At 44.3% G+C, this 16200-nt stretch overlaps 2 protein-coding genes across 2 annotated transcripts; both read left to right on the top strand.

Moving 5' to 3' along the window:
* Positions 1–1460: 1460 nt before the first annotated feature.
* camlg (calcium modulating ligand) lies at positions 1461–4045 on the top strand. The gene is made up of 4 exons (XM_068599713.1): positions 1461–1679; positions 2334–2788; positions 2981–3046; positions 3165–4045. Exons 1-4 carry the CDS (start codon positions 1526–1528, stop codon positions 3354–3356), a joined length of 867 nt encoding a protein of 288 aa, XP_068455814.1. The 5' UTR covers positions 1461–1525; the 3' UTR covers positions 3357–4045.
* Positions 4046–5627: 1582 nt separating this feature from the next.
* On the top strand, positions 5628–15671 carry ddx46 (DEAD (Asp-Glu-Ala-Asp) box polypeptide 46). Its single transcript, XM_068600761.1, has 23 exons — positions 5628–5792; positions 6041–6205; positions 6497–6619; positions 6736–6823; positions 6902–7070; positions 7151–7425; positions 7535–7645; positions 7722–7887; positions 8390–8510; positions 8838–9013; positions 9282–9403; positions 10108–10186; positions 11005–11087; positions 11464–11628; positions 11744–11906; positions 12366–12559; positions 12664–12801; positions 12901–13050; positions 13620–13847; positions 14096–14314; positions 14719–14863; positions 15012–15085; positions 15219–15671. Exons 1-23 carry the CDS (start codon positions 5776–5778, stop codon positions 15264–15266), a joined length of 3219 nt encoding a protein of 1072 aa, XP_068456862.1. The 5' UTR covers positions 5628–5775; the 3' UTR covers positions 15267–15671.
* Positions 15672–16200: the final 529 nt, after the last annotated feature.

Below are 16200 nucleotides of genomic sequence, written 5' to 3'. Positions count from 1 at the left end.
TGTTGGTGAGTGAGAAGTGTGTATTCAGTGAAAGATATGAAACGGTTCATGGACCAATAATTCCAGCTTCTCTCTGGACTGAGCGTGAAATGAAGGGTTTTCTTTTTTCTTTTCTTTTTTGGTCTGATTTCATACGATTTGTAATCTATGTATTATATAAGCAAAAAGAGTGTATTTAGGAAGAGACGGATATGTTTTGGCCTTAATGAGCAAAATTGTCTTTCATTAAAAACAAAAGTAGAAAAGAAATGATGAAAATAAAAAATAGCCTGTGTTTGTACAGAGTAAATATCAAAGCTGTGGACTAAAATATGTTTTTGAAAATAAATAAAGTGTGCAGGAGGTCAACGCTTCTCCTCAAAAGGTTCGGCACCGAGCCGCACGAGATGAAGGGAAAAGTTACGGAACCAACACCTGATATTATACACACACCTGTTATTATAGACACACCTGATATTATACACACACCTGATATTATAAACACACCTGATATTATATTACACCTGCTGTTATACACACCAGATCATTTAAAGCTATAGACATGTTTAACTTGTCTTTCTTCATAATTTTTTAATGACCTGCTCTGGTAAAGGCCGTGTGGTTTGATATTGGTGCTTTTTGAAATTATAATACAAACAGCTAGAACACTCTAAGATCATTACAATTACATATTTAATTTGTTATGCAGACTTTAAATTCATCATAAGTTGACACTGGTTCAAAATCATAGATGACAATAATTAAGGTTTTTTACTTTTTTTGCAAAGAAAAATTGTTTTAATTGTAAATATTATTTAGGAGAATGGCCAGAAAAACTGCCTTTTTTTTCAGTGAGATTTTTTGCCGTTTCTTAAAATGATTATTATAGAGAGCAAGAATATGAAGAGCTAGTTGGTTACTTTAATCCACAAGGGGATTTTTTTTTTTGCTAGAGCAGCATTTATACATACAAGTAAGCAATACAACCTTTTTAAAGCACAATATATACTAAAACTGGACAATCATATACAAAATGCACAATATATAAACACAAAATATATTTAATGTTATATATATATTTTTTAATGTAATATATAATTTGAAAAATGCACACTATACTAAAAAAGGATAAAATAATAGAAAAATGCACAATATAGAATATAATATAATAAAAAATAGAATATTAACAAAATATATTAATATGTTAAAATATATATATTATCATTTTAAAATGGAATATAATATGAAAAATGCACAAAGTGAACTAAAAAATGCACAATATAGAATTAAAAAAATCGAATATAATATTAACTGAACTAAAATATTAAACAAAACGATATGCAAATATCTAGCCAAACAACAGTGTAATAAAAAGTATAAAGCATAAATAAAACATTTGAACCCCTCCTTTATGTTTCTTGCAAGTCAGCGTCGAGGGTTTTTAAGCGAGGCGCGCTGACGTCATCACCGCGCGTCGTCTCTCCGCAGAATCAACGCTCGCTCGCAGCAGTCGTCTTGTCGGTGTGAGTCCGTGAGATCTACGAACATGGAGGTCGGAGAGGCCCCCGAGGGGGACAAGTCCGGCTCTCTGTCGGCGGCGCAGAGGAGGGCCGAGATCCGGAGGAGGAAGCTGCTCAAGAACTCCGAGGACCGGATGAACAGAATCGTCGGCTTCACCAAGCCCGAGTCTGACAACAACGGTATGACGTCACAGCCGATCCGGTCTTTTTCTCCTTCTATTGGGGCATGTGGCCCCGTGTTACGCAGAAGATTATGGGGAGTACATATGGGTAGTTCAGGACCACACCTGGGTAGTAGACCTGTGTAGAATAGGACCTGATCTGGGTAGTAGATCTAGGTAGGTTAGGACCACATCTTGGTAGAATATCTGGACAGAATAGGACCATATCTGGGTAGAGGATATGTGTAGATTCAGACCACATCTGAGGTGAAGATCTGGGTAGTAAACCTGGGTAAAATATCTCGAATAGGACCGGATATGGGTAGAGGATCTGTGTAGATTCAGACCACATCTGGGTGGAAGATCTGGGCAGAATAGGACCATATCTGGGTTGTAAACCTGGGTAAAATATCTAGAGTAGGACCACATCTGGGTAGAGGATCTGGGTAGAATAGTACCCGATCTGGGTAGTAGACCTCGGTCGATCAGGACCACATCTGGGTAGTAGATCTGGTCCTAATGATCTGGTCTTCTGTGATAGCAAATGTAATGTTTTGGGGACAAAACTAGCTATTCTGAGAAATCGTGACTCAGCTGACTTTTTTCTTTATTAAATTAATCAGTCAATGGACTTTCATCCAGTTAAATCTGATGTTTTTCTTGCCCCCCTCAGCCGCGACACTCTTGCGTCCCGCGGAGCCCCGCTTCCACCTGGACCTGGACCGGATCGAGCCGCGGTCGTCGTCCTCCTCGCCTTCCCAGAGGCCGTCCCCCTTCCTGCCGGAGGCCTCGGGGCTCGGGAGCCGCTCCCGCGGCGCCACGCCGGAGCGGAGGGGCTCGCCCCTGCCAGACCCCGGCGACCCGCTGGTAGCCGACGTCGGGGGGATCCGACAGAGGCCGAGAGGGGAGCGGGCGCCGGCGGACGACCTCGGAGGAGAGCGCCAGGGCCTCCAAAAGTACCTGTCCCGCTTCGACGACGCCATGAAGCTGCGGGGCCAGCTGGCCAACGAGAAGCCGGACCAGGACGGGCCGCCCGGGGCCGAGGAGTTCGACCCCTTCCGGATGTTCCGGCTCGTCGGCAGCGTCCTCCTCGCCGTCTTTGTCCGGTGCTTCGTCTGCACGTTCCTGGTAAGGCCACGTGGATCCACGTCACGACGCAATATTAAACGCCATTTATTCGTATTCATTAAGATATTTTTGATGTCATATACACAGATAACAGACAGTGACTAACAAGCAGAATTACAGTAAAATATCTAAAAAGAAATACAAATAAGGCACAAAATGTAGTAAAAACCTGATTATTTTCTCTCATTCCAGTCAATATTCGCTCCGTTTCTGACCCTGGAACTGGCCTACATGGGGCTGTCCAAATACTTTCCAAAGGTGCGTTTGTGTCGTGTATTTTTTACGGGTTCTTTCCCCTTTGCTGGAGTCAAATTTCCCGTGTGTGCACATTCCAACATTTCTGCCAGTGACTCACAACGTTTAACCTCTTCCTCAGGTGGAGAAGAAGGCCCAGACCACCGTGCTGACCGCCGCCCTGCTGCTGTCCGGCATCCCCTCCGAGGTCATCAACCGCTCCATGGACACCTACCGGAGGATGGGCGACGTCTTCGCCGACCTCTGCGTCTACTTCTTCACCTTCATCCTGTCGCACGAGATCCTGCTGCTCGTCGGCTCGGAGACCCCCTGATGGACCCGGGAGGATCTCGGTGACCCCTCTCCCCCCGACCCCTTTCGCCTCATCGGCCCCGCCCCCTTTTCCTGTCTCCCTTCTGACTCCCAACGAGGAGTCCATGCTCCCTCGTGGTCGCGCGTCCAGGGTTCCAATGCTAAGCTACATGTGACCAGAGAGTCTCCAGATGTTCATTTTGTTCTTTTTTTTTTTAAACCGATCTCCTCGTTGTCGTCGCTCTGAGTGCTGAAGTAAGAAACAGGAATACTGTGTGTGTGTGTGTGTGTGTGTGTGGGTGTGGAGAATGTGCCGCGTCATATTTATTAGTTAAAAGTTAAACGTGGTTCTCCTTGAGGAAACGCAGCATGATGTTGATGCTAACGCTAACCGCTGCTCAATGCAGTGAAAAGAGTCACTACACACCAAGAGAGAGAGAGAGGAGAGGAGAACAAACGGGGTTTCCCGTTGCTGTTGCAGGAGCTCGACCGCTTCAGTCCACGACCATTACCAACAACACCTGATTTATCCACATAAACAGGGAAGCAGTTCCTTTAAAAAACATAAATAATGTAATTGATTTGTGTGGAATTATCAAGTTGCATATGGAGAGCAAATGGTTAGACCTCCAATACGCCAGGAAATTGTCTGTTAATAAAATTTAGCCGCTATTAAAATAAATAAACTGGTTGTATACTGGTTGTATTGAATTGCTGTGTTTTACTGTTGAAGTCAGCTTTTCATTTGTGGGAAAACACAATGTTATTTATTCTTTATCGATGACACCATCGCTGATTAGAAGAGGAGAGAGGTTCTTCCCTCTTCCCCCGAGCTGAGGACCTGCCGGAAAACGGGAACGTTTCATCACTACCTCGAAGAAAATAAATAATCCACTTCCTGACTTAAAATGTAGGCAAATTGACGTTATAATTTATTATTAATCAGCAGAAAGCTTTCCCTGTCGTGAACCTTAACTGGTAGATAACCACCAACATTACATCTCCTCTATTTTTTTATTTTTTTAACTGTGAAAAATGTCTTCTGAGATTTATTTATGACTTCTTTTTTTTGTCTCATTCTTTTGTTAATAATGTGCTCAAAAGATCTCACAATCACATCTGCTTTTTCCTCCAAATGTTCCTCTGCTGGAAACAAGCAGAGAAAACTATCTGGATACAGAACTTACAGTAAATGATTGAAGGACAAAAGACACATTTTATTTGTTATTCTTTTGGGAACAGTTCCTCACACGACATCCTTCCTTTTAGTTAACTTACAGGTCAAAGAGGATTTCAGGAATCTTCCGTATTTTGCGTCGTGACAGATTTCCTCTCGTCAGCGTCGCCGTTGTTTTTGAAGTCAGAGGAAGCATTTAGTCCTGGAACGTTTATTTGCGATGTGGAGCGTATTCTTTAATGTATTCTTTCGTGTAAGATTTAAACAAATAGAAGATTCAAACAGTTTACATGTAACGAGAAGATTTAACGGGAATGTTTTGAGTTTCCCTGCAAAAAGAATGCGTGTTTAGTTTGTTGAGTAGTTCCTGCTTCATACATATTTAATATATACTCTCTCTTTCTGTGCACTATAGTAGTCTCTCTCTCTGTCTCTCTCTAAATCTTTCTGTCTCTCAATGCTTTTAATTTCATTCATATTAATGTATTAATGTGAGTTAGTTCTTCCTCCATGTGAGTGACTTGATGACTCTTCTGACCTACTTGATTGTTTTTGATAATGTTTACAGGATCTCACTTCAGTGTGGACGTGATGTAAACGTCTCTGATTAAAAGCCTAAACACGGGAATGAATAACCGGCGATTCATACCAAATAAATATGACTACTTGTGTGACATCCTCTGTTTGGACTCCTTATTTATAGGCTTTTTACCCAAACGTTTTCTTTCCAAAAGTGTAAATGTTTTCATTAAATATCTTCAACATGATTATTTTTTACACTGCTTATCTGCGCATAGCTTTAATATTCAACTTTGTTGTCCTACTACATGTAGTCTTATAATGAAATAATAATGATAATAATATATGAATAATAAATAAAAACACTAGCCCAACGTGTTTTTTTTTTTACCAGAAAATATTAATTTGTTCAGTTATCATTCACTCAATTCACTCATTATCATATTCGAGATTCCAGCTCAAATGTTAAATAGAATTGCGGTTCTACTCATCTTTGTGTCACTCGGGCTTCCGTACGGCGTTTCCCTCTGTTTGTGGGTTGTAGTTCTGACCTCCCGCCACGCGGCGGCGCTCTGCCTCTGCTCAGCCCGCACGAGTTCGTGAACTTAAAGCTGTCGCAGTTTTCTAACGTGCGGGTTCACAGACACAAACAACAGCACTAGACTCGTTGTTATCCTTGGACTGTTTGGACTTTCTGTCTTTTTTTTAATTTATCTCCACAAGACACAAACCTCGTTGGCGAGCAATGGGACGCGAGTCGAGGTAATAATCGTGTTGATTTAAGCTTCCATCGGATCGATTGTGACGGAACTCCCGTGGCAGCTAAACTTCAGCTAACCGTACTCTCTTAAAAGAAATACACAAGTTAACGCGAAAACCGACAGTTCTTCTTATGCGTCGGTCCTATGCGATTTCAAAAAGTGTTGTACGAATGTAGTTCAACGTCAACAGCTCATCGGCTGACGTCTTTTTATTTTTTAAAATTTCTTTTGTTTTTATTTGGTCATCAGACACTACAGGAAGCGTTCCGCGTCTCGGGGCCGCTCAGGCAGCCGCTCCAAGAGTCGCTCCCCGGACAAACGCTCCAAGAAGGACGACCGGGACCGGAACCGAAGGGAGCGTTCGCGGAGCCGGGACCGTCGGAGGTCCCGGTCCAGAGACAGAAAACGGGTCAGGTGTGTGTTTTTTAAATTTTTGTTATTCACAACGCAGCTGTTGTTTTACGGCTAAAGGAACCTAAAACAGAAGAAGAAACATGGAGGACTCATTTAGCTGCCGCACCATTATGGAGCTTCTTGTACCTGTGATATGTTTGTGTTCATTCCAGTTTAAAATGTAACCTCTTAGTTAATGGATACAAAAGTTTTTACCTAAAAATTTTTTTTTTTATATCTATTACAAGTACTCAATTAGTTTGTGTTTGCTCCAAAAAAAAAAAAAAGAAGCCATATGTTTTTGCCGTCCAGGCGCTCCAGGAGCAGAGAGAGGAGGAGGTCCAGGAGCCGAGACAGGAGGAGGTCGGGCAGCAGGAGCCGAGCACGGAGGTCCCGATCTGGAAGCCCCAGCAAGAGCAGGAGGCCCGATGAAAAGTAAGACTTCATTAATAAAGAAAGAAAAACATCTCATGATATAAAATGGCAAAACCCCGCTAACCAAAACCGTGGCACTGTTTGTTTTCTCGCTCGATTGTCTTCTCCACTTCCAGGTCGAGGAGCAAGGAGAAGGACAACGTTGATCCTTTATCCGAAAAGAAAAAGATCAAAGAGGAGAAGGAGGACGAGAAGGTCGAGGATGTAAGTACCATATGCTCGGTTCTCGCTGACCTCTGAGAGAAGGCGTGTGTTCCTGATGTCTCCTCTGTGTCCAAGCAGCAAGACTTTGACCAGAACAAGCTGGAGGAGGAGATGAGGAAGAGGAAGGAGCGCGTGGAGAAGTGGAGGGAGGAGCAGAGGAAGAAGGCCATTGAGAACATCGGAGAGATCAAGAGGGAGCTGGAGGAGATGAAGCAGGGCAAGAAGTGGAGCCTGGAGGATGACGACGGTGAGGAAGATGACGCCGATTGCGCGGCTGGCACAGGCGCGCGTCAGAGCCTTTTTCAAATTGACCTCTCTTTGTTTCAGACGACGACGAAGACATCTGCGCTCCGATGGAGGCCGACGACGACGAAGACGACAGGGAAGGGAAGGAAGAGAGCGAACAGAAGGAGGTGAAGGAGGAGAAGAAAGAGAAAGAGGAGGAGGAGGAAGAGGAGGAGGAGGCTGAAGAGAAGGAAAGCGAGATCCCAATGCTGCAGGAGGCCGAAGACGACGACGTGGACCCTCTGGACGCTTACATGGAGGAGGTGAAGCAGGAGGTGAAGAAGTTCAACATGGGAGCCATGAAGGGAAACGATAAGGTGAGTTTAGTGTTATTCATATTTATTTAACGGGCCGTTTCCCAGCAGCAACTGTGAAAAGGTTGACGACCATTCGATGTGTTTATTTGTTTTTTGCCCTCTTCAACAGAAAGGAGCGATGACTGTCACCAAAGTGATGACGGTCGTCAAAACCAAGAAAGGACCCAACACTCACAAGAAGAAGGGTGAGCTGATGGAGAACGACCAGGACGCCATGGAGGTGAGTTCATTTATATTTAACATGATTTAAACACACACACACGCATAGCGCTAACGTGACCGTCGTGGTTGCACAGTACTCGTCAGAGGAGGAGGAGGTGGACCTGCAGACGGCGCTGACGGGCTTTCAGACCAAACAGAGGAAGGTTCTGGAGCCCGTGGACCACGGGAAGATCCAGTACGAGCCGTACCGCAGGAACTTCTACGTGGAAGTCCCCGAACTCGCCCGCATGACCCCTGAAGGTCAGTGACCCCCAACGACGCGCTCAGGGATTCATTTGGAGAGGCTGCAACCGTGTTGTACAGATGTGGGGCGACAGTTTAGCCCTTCACCCTAAATGGGGCATTTTGAGGCTGTTGTCTCCGGCTATTACGGCTCTCTTGCATTATTTTTTTGGGGGGGGGGATTATATTATTCTACAGTATTGAGGTTCTTTCTTCTTTTTTTATCAAATGAGAAACATTTTCTAAAAAGTTTAGTGTGTTTTATGTGTATTTGAAATCCTGAGAGAGACAAAAAAACAAGCTATTATAATATTTGAAGCCCGAAAAAATGAATACCGTGGCAACAAAATCACACCACATCTTCATATAATATCAGTCATTTAATATATTTGATATATTTTGGAGTTGGACAAACCCAAACCCCTCCCGGTGGGATTGGTGGAATGTTGCACCGTGTTTATTTAAAACTTCACTCCCCGTCTTCTTTCTGTGTTTCTATTCTTCTTTTTCCCCGACGCAGAAGTGAACTCGTACCGTCTTGAACTGGAAGGCATCGCCGTCAAAGGGAAGGGCTGCCCCAAACCCATCAAGACCTGGGTGCAGTGCGGCGTCTCCATGAAGATCCTCAGCGCGATGAAGAGGTGAGTCTGACCCCGCCTGGACGGGACGGCCCGGGACACCTTCCTGAGGGCGAGGAGGTCACTCAGAAAGGATGTTTAAGACGGGAAGTCTTGACTCGTTCTGACTCGAAACCAACTAGAAATATGTATTTTATTTTATTCCATCTGTATAATACTATTTTTTTCTGCTAATTTTTAATCTGTTTTATTACAGTTGTACTGTTTCTATTACTTGATTCTTTTTATCTTATTATTATTTACTTGTGCTGCTGTAGTCCTGTAATTTCCCCACTGAGGGACTAATAAAGGATTATTTTATTATTTCATTCCCTCTCCATCGCCCTGCAGGCACAGCTACGATAAGCCCACCCCCATCCAGGCGCAGGCCATCCCGGCCATCATGTCGGGCCGAGACCTCATCGGCATCGCCAAGACCGGCAGCGGGAAAACCATCGCCTTCCTGCTGCCCATGTTCCGACACATCATGGACCAGCGGCCCCTGGAGGAGTCCGAGGGACCGATCTGTGAGCAAATATATTAGTTATTACTCTTTCATTCACAGAAATATTTGTGTATTCATAGATGTCCCGCTGTCGTGCTTTTCAAGGACTCGGTTCAGATGTAGGTCAAAGGGAGACTGAAATAGAAACTCCCTCTCCCCTTTTGGGATAATAGCCCTCTGACGGTTATTCTTCCTCAGCGTTTCTCATCTTCTTCTTTGGTCGTTAAAGTGACCTTGGTGTTCTTGTTCCTGGTAAAAGGAGGAGGCGGCTTATTGTTTCTCTCCCGCAGCCGTCATCATGACTCCCACCAGAGAGTTGGCTCTGCAGATCACCAAGGAGTGCAAGAAGTTCTCCAAAGCGCTGGGACTCCGGGCGGTGTGTGTGTATGGAGGCACGGGCATCAGCGAACAGGTACACACACACACACACACAAACGCACACACACACAAACACACGTTGCCGGTTGTTTTTTATTTCCCCAAAGGCTTTAATTGGCTTACATTCACATGCCTTAATAAAAATAATAATAATACTTATCTAATCTACTACAGCAGCAAAGTAGAAGTAAATATTTTACAATAATACCAGCGGTGCAGGACGTCTGTGATGAATCATCTCGCCAGAAGGTTTCAGTAGAACATTATGTCATCACACAGAGAACCGGATCGTTTATAGATGAATTATCGGCGCTGAAGACCGACTCCACTCTTTGCAGAAGTGTTAAAGGAAAAGTTTTCCTTGCCGAGTGTTTAGATGAGACTACAAATAAATGAAGCTCCCGCCAGCAGCTGGCTGATGTCGTGAGGTTAATAATCCAAGAAAAGCCTCAAACTGATTAACATGATGAAAGTGATCATTTGGTTAAAAAAGGGGGGAATTTCATTATATGAAATGCTGTAACGCAGTTTTCAAGATAAGGAGATGAGGAGAGGTGCCAGCACTTTAAAAACAGCAAATACATGGCAGGTGATTGGCTGACCCACCTGTCAATCAAACACTTACCAAGCGAGTCAAGAGAAGAAGGAAAAAAACACATTTCCTGTCGATAAAAGCCTTTTGTGGCGTGTGTTTGTAAACGCACCGCCTGACTCCGAGTTTGTGTCGTCGGCCGACAGATCGCTGAGCTGAAGAGAGGAGCCGAGATCATCGTGTGCACGCCGGGGAGGATGATCGACATGTTGGGCGCCAACAGCGGTGAGTCGGTTACGGCGCCGCGCACGGAGCGAATGTTACAACCTGACCAAAAAGTACACAACGACCCAAAAGCCACTAAACTGTTGACGTTGTTTGAGCGCCCGCTCGGGATCGAGACGCCGCGTTTCCTGGAGACCGAGTCTGGGGGGCGGAGTCAGGTAGGTGGACCAGCAGCTGCAGACTCCCAGAGACCAGCACACCATGTTTGATGCGTGCATTGAGAAAGCTGCACAGGATGTGTGTGATATTGTGTTTGTGTAGCTCGAGTGCTCTTCCGGGGTTCTGCAGGGTTCTTTTTGGGGGGCTTGTGTGTCTTCTGGGACTGGAGGTCACTGCACATGTGCATGCAAATGTTTGTATTAGCTCACACTGTCACTGAGTAACTCTGTTATTGTAATGTGAGGTTGTTTTTGTTGTTGTTGCATTGTTTCCACACATGCGAGGTAATCTGTAATATGTTTCCCTTGTAGGTGAGCGCGCTCGGTCACATAGTGCTTGATGGGGCTCCATCTCTTGTATTGTATCTTGACTTTTACAGGTCCCCCGCCCCCCCTGAGATGGTACGCAAGACCAGAGATGACAAAAAAAAAAACAACACTGTAAAATGTAGATAAATAATCCCCCGGCTGCTTGACAGTAGCCCACAGAGGAATGTAATGACATAACGATGGCTGGTTTATGCTCGTGAAGTAAATGTCACGTAGTCGCAGCGCCTGAGCTCGGCCTCCTGTGCGCCGATTGGTGTTTAGTGGGAAGGAGGCGGGGCTTCGTTTGACGCTCGTTGTTCCTTGACGTTAACCCCTCCCCCTCTCCCGCAGGCCGCGTCACCAACCTGCGCAGAGCCACGTACGTGGTGCTGGACGAGGCCGACCGCATGTTCGACATGGGCTTCGAGCCGCAGGTGGGCGTGTCCTTTATTTATAGAGGAAGTGTGAGGAGTTTGACAGGCGTAGAATTGAACTATACTTATAATAATGTATATTAACAACAACATTGGAAACGACAAACGCATAATCGTACTTAAGACCAGGTATGTATTATACAATAAAAGTGGCAAATGTATTTTAATAAAGAAGAAATGTGCAATAACTCCAGTTGACTGACGCTTAATTAAATTCAGACAACTTCTTGATTCTTTAATTTAAAGTTTCTCCAAAAAGAATCACTTGATGGCACCAAGGGTTTCCATTTCATACTTTTCCAGACTTGAAAAATAATAATTTAGACCGTATTTGACGTCTGAGTATGACACAATATTCACCGCCTCCACCCTGCAGGTGATGCGCATCGTGGACAACGTGCGCCCGGACCGCCAGACGGTGATGTTCTCGGCCACCTTCCCCAGAGCCATGGAGGCGCTGGCTCGCCGGATCCTGTCCAAGCCGCTGGAGGTGCAGGTGGGCGGCCGCAGCGTCGTCTGCTCGGACGTGGAGCAACACGTGGTGAGCCTCCTCCTCCTCATCCTCCTCCTCCTCGTCTCTCCGCACGGCCTCCAGCGCCTCCAGCGCTCTGCTTTTGTCTAATGTCTCCGCGCTCTCCTCCTCTGGTTTCCTGCAGCTGGTGATCGAGGAGGACAAGAAGTTCCTGAAGCTGCTGGAGATCCTGGGCCACTACCAGGAGAAGGGCTCGGTCATCATCTTCGTGGACAAGCAGGAGCACGCGGACAACTTGCTGAAGGACCTGATGAAGGCCTCGTACCCCTGCATGTCTCTGCATGGAGGTAATCCAGAGGTGTTGCTTTGAAGGCCACAGAACGGCAACGTGAATGTGTTATTAATATTATTAATAGTAAAAAATAGCCCAGGACCCTCTACTTGAAAAGATTATGTAATACGCAGCGCTGTGCCGTCAGCGTGTCATTTAATATAGAATATATACAATTCTGTTCATGTTTTAGCATATATTTAATTAAACATTTATTAAACAGGATGGTTTCTCTCAATACTTCACCAAATCAAGTTAATATTGTGATATAAAAAGTATGTACATAATATATATTTTTGTTCTATATATGTAGAAGATGAATAATTTGAGTATCTTTTTATTCATATTGTATTTATTCCTCATTCAGCCAACAGTCAGTTTGTCCTGCTCAGCCTCACTCGGCTGCATTGCATCAAACTTCTTCCTCTACGTCTCTGACTCTGTATTTTGTGTTTTTATAAACGTTCCTCTCCAGGAATCGACCAGTACGACCGCGACAGCGTCATCAACGACTTCAAGAACGGCGCGTGCCGTCTGATGGTGGCCACCTCGGTGGCGGCCCGCGGGCTGGACGTCAAGCAGCTGATCCTGGTGGTCAACTACAACTGCCCCAACCACTACGAGGACTACGTGCACCGGGCCGGCCGCACGGGCCGAGCGGGCAACAAGGTCGGCCGCTCGAAAAAAACCGATAATGTAGCGCCCGAAAGGAAGAGGGTAGAAAAGTCTTCTTTTTTATTACGGAGGTTCACGTGTCGCTCCTCTTCCTCCAGGGCTTCGCCTACACCTTCATCACGGACGACCAGGTGCGCTACGCCGGTGACATCATCAAAGCTTTGGAGCTGTCCGGCTCTCTGGTGCCGGCCGAGCTGGAGCAGCTGTGGGCCTCCTTCAAGGACCAGCAGAAAGCGGTGAGACCAGCGTGTAATTATTAAATTACTTGCTCCATCGCTTCATAAAAACGTGTCTGTGTGCGATTTTAAATGTGTTTTTTAAAATGTATTCCACAGGAGGGAAAGATCATTAAGAGCAGCAGCGGGTTCTCAGGGAAAGGATTCAAGTTCGACGAGACCGAACACGCCATGGCCAACGAGAGGAAGAAGCTGCAGAAAGCCGCTCTCGGCCTGCAGGACTCTGACGACGAGGACGGAGCCCTGGATGTGAGTCCCTGATCCGTCCTCCTGGTGCAGCTGCATGCGGCTTTGTAACAATATCTCACTAGTTTAAGGCTATATATACAATATATATCTATACATATACATTATTTTATTTTAAGATTCCACATCTAATATGCTAAAAATTGTCAGAGTGGGAGGCTGCAATCTGTAAAAACGATTTTTTTTTCATCATACGCTCTTATTTTGAAGTCACAATGTTTTCTTTATATGAAAGTTTACAATCTTTTTTCCTTTCGTAATTTTGTATTTTTTATTTTTATTAATGTATTATTCAATATGGATTTATCTTGATTTATTTTATTTGAGTATTCATTTATTATTGACTGACTTATTGAATGAACCTGAAAATGTCCAACTACATTCACAGGAAGGTCGCTTTTATTTTGATATCACTTCCACCGTACCGCCTCGTGCATACTGTAAAAGTAGCCCAGAAACAACGGGGGAGGGAGGGGCTCTTTCGAGGTGGAGTTTGATGCCTTAATAATAATAATAATAATAATAATAATTTCCCCTCCATCATCTCCACCTTCCCTTCTTCTGTCCCTCAGATCGAGGAGCAGATCGAGAGCATGTTCAACTCCAAGAAGCGGGTGAAGGACCTGTCGGCTCCGGGCTCCGCCTCCGGCCCCGCGGGTCAAGCCGCCTCCTCTGCCGTCGCCTCCGGCGGGCTGCCGGGCATCGGGCCGCCGTCCGCCGGGAACATCCAGAAGCTGGAGATGGCCAAGAGGCTTGCGCTCAAAATCAACGCTCAGAAGAACCTGGGCGCCGAGGCTCAGGTACGGCCGGCAGACACTTCTTTCTCTCCACAATATGTCGTTGATTATTGATTATTGTGATATCTGAGGTCACTCTTGGTCGAAGTAGCTATGAATTTAATCGAATAAGACCGTAAGTTCTTATTTATTGCTCATTTCCTGCTGTTCGTGTCACCGTTTTTACCCGTTTCTGTGTTTTTTCTGCCAAGATGCTTAACTTTTTTTGACTGTCAAACTGTATTTATGTGTTTGTTTCCTCCCCCTCGCAGGACGTGATGCAGCAGGCCACCAACGCCATCCTGCGGGGCGGCACCATCATGACGCCCTCGGTGTCGGCGAAGACCATCGCGGAGCAGCTGGCGGAGAAGATCAACGCCAAGCTGAACTACACCCCCGTGGAGAAGCTGGAGGAGGAGCGGCAGGCGGCGGAACAAGCCGAGACCGTCAAGCGATACGAGGAGGAGCTGGAGATCAACGACTTCCCGCAGGTCAGCGGCGCCGCGCTCACGTCTTATTTATGATCTTTAATCTTTTAATCTTACCTGAATCCACATTTTGAGTGATAGAAATGGAGAGGCGAGCAGACGACCTCACAGCCAGCAGCCGCCTTCGATTTTAAGAGGCTGCGCCATTTTGATTGGTGCTCAGAAGGAACCCCGCCCACTCCACTCATAGCGCAACATAACATGACAAAATTCAGATTTTATTAGTTATTTTTTCATGTTTGGAGACTCGTTTTGAGAGCAAATATTTAAGATTTTTTTTTTCACTGTGCTATTTAATTCAAGAATAAATGTGGTGTACCGTTTTCCACTGTGATAGAAACGTGTGTAAATAACTAGAGAGAATTTAGCAGAAAGTCTCCTGACGCGTTCCCTGTCGTTGTCCTCAGACGGCCAGGTGGAAGGTGACGTCTAAAGAAGCCCTGCAGAGGATCGGCGAATACTCGGAGGCCGCCATCACCATCCGAGGAACCTACTTCCCTCCCGGCAAAGAGCCCAAAGAGGGAGAGCGCAAGATCTACCTGGCTATCGAAAGTACGCGGCTACAAAATACTGTTTTTGTGTCCAATTTTCAAAACATTTTACTAACTTTTAAACCACTTCTGGGCTCTGAATTCACTTCTATTTCTGTGCGTTTTGAATGCCGCATATAAATGTTGTGTTTTTTCTTTTTTTCTCCCAGGTGCAAACGAACTGGCCGTGCAGAAAGCCAAGACGGAGATCACGCGGTTAATCAAGGAGGAGCTCATCAGATTAGTAAGTGCTCTGCAACTCACCAGGGCTGGAGATTTTTTTATTTATTTTTTTACAGAAAACATTGCATGTTGTTTATTTAGCAAATGTCTATAAAAAGATGTCACTGATTGTCTTTTTTAAATTTATTTTTCAGCAAAATTCCTACCAGCCGACGAGCAAAGGGAGGTACAAAGTGCTGTAGAGGCGGAGTCATCTCAGCAGCGACATCAAAGGGGTTGAGGAATATTTCAGTCTATATTTTTAATAATGTTACCTCAGTTTGGTGTATGGTTTTGTTTATATTTGCCCCGCCCCCTTTAGTTTCCTCCCCTTCACTTTATTCCTCCAGACCATAAATACCAAAACGTCTGATGCAGTTTGACCTTCAGTGTCTTTGAACCATCTCTCTGCAGTTTGTCTTTTAAATGTAAGGCACTTTTTTATTTTCATTACTTTGGAGTCCGGTCATATTTCACCCCGTTGGTCCCGCCCATAGTCTTTATGTCTTTATGAAGAAATAGTCAGATGAAAAGATGTTTTTACTTTTCCGCACAATAAAACAATGTGTTGCTAAATAAATAAATGAATGTGTCCGGCTGTTTGGAATCAACAACTCTGGTGGGTGCTGTTTACTACTGCAATATAAAATACATAAATGTCCTTGGAAATAAAAATATGTTAAAAATAGACATCAATTATTAATAGTTAAATTTTAAAAAATCCTTTTTTTTTTTTTTCAAAGGACCATGAATGGCACATTAAATGTCCCATCACGTTATTCCCTCTATCCCATATATTTATATGAACATAAACTTAAAATAATAAGAAATAAGTGGGAAATGTCAGAGGTATTCAAAATGAAGTCCTATGTGGAAATAATACATATCTTTATATGTGTACTCAAAATATATATAATTAGTATTTTCATTAATAACTATTGACTTAGATATATTATTTATATGAATATAATAGATGGAAATATAGTCCCAGTATTAAAACTATTCTTTCAGGTAAATTTTGATTATGAATTACACATTAATTTCCCATCACTTGATTACCTCCACCCCATGTATTTGTATGAAGATAAAATTGTAATTATAAAAAAGTAGGAAATAAAAGTGTTATTTAAAAGAAAG

Source organism: Clinocottus analis, unplaced genomic scaffold (assembly GCF_023055335.1).
Source record: "Clinocottus analis isolate CAN_PGR_092001 unplaced genomic scaffold, fCliAna1.0.p SCAF_5, whole genome shotgun sequence".
In the NCBI taxonomy this organism is placed as follows: domain Eukaryota; kingdom Metazoa; phylum Chordata; class Actinopteri; order Perciformes; family Cottidae; genus Clinocottus; species Clinocottus analis.
This window is presented reverse-complemented; position numbering and strand designations above follow the sequence as displayed.

Excerpts from the sequence above, each read along its gene's own strand:
- camlg (XM_068599713.1), top strand. The coding sequence starts at position 1,526 with ATGGAGGTCGGAGAGGCCCCCGAGGGGGACAAGTCCGGCTCTCTGTCG. Across the intron at positions 2,789-2,980 it reads GCTTCGTCTGCACGTTCCTG|TCAATATTCGCTCCGTTTCT; the intron begins GTAAGGCCACGT and ends CTCTCATTCCAG. Across the intron at positions 3,047-3,164 it reads TGTCCAAATACTTTCCAAAG|GTGGAGAAGAAGGCCCAGAC; the intron begins GTGCGTTTGTGT and ends CCTCTTCCTCAG.
- ddx46 (XM_068600761.1), top strand. Across the intron at positions 9,404-10,107 it reads GCACGGGCATCAGCGAACAG|ATCGCTGAGCTGAAGAGAGG; the intron begins GTACACACACAC and ends GTCGGCCGACAG. Across the intron at positions 14,315-14,718 it reads AGATCAACGACTTCCCGCAG|ACGGCCAGGTGGAAGGTGAC; the intron begins GTCAGCGGCGCC and ends CGTTGTCCTCAG.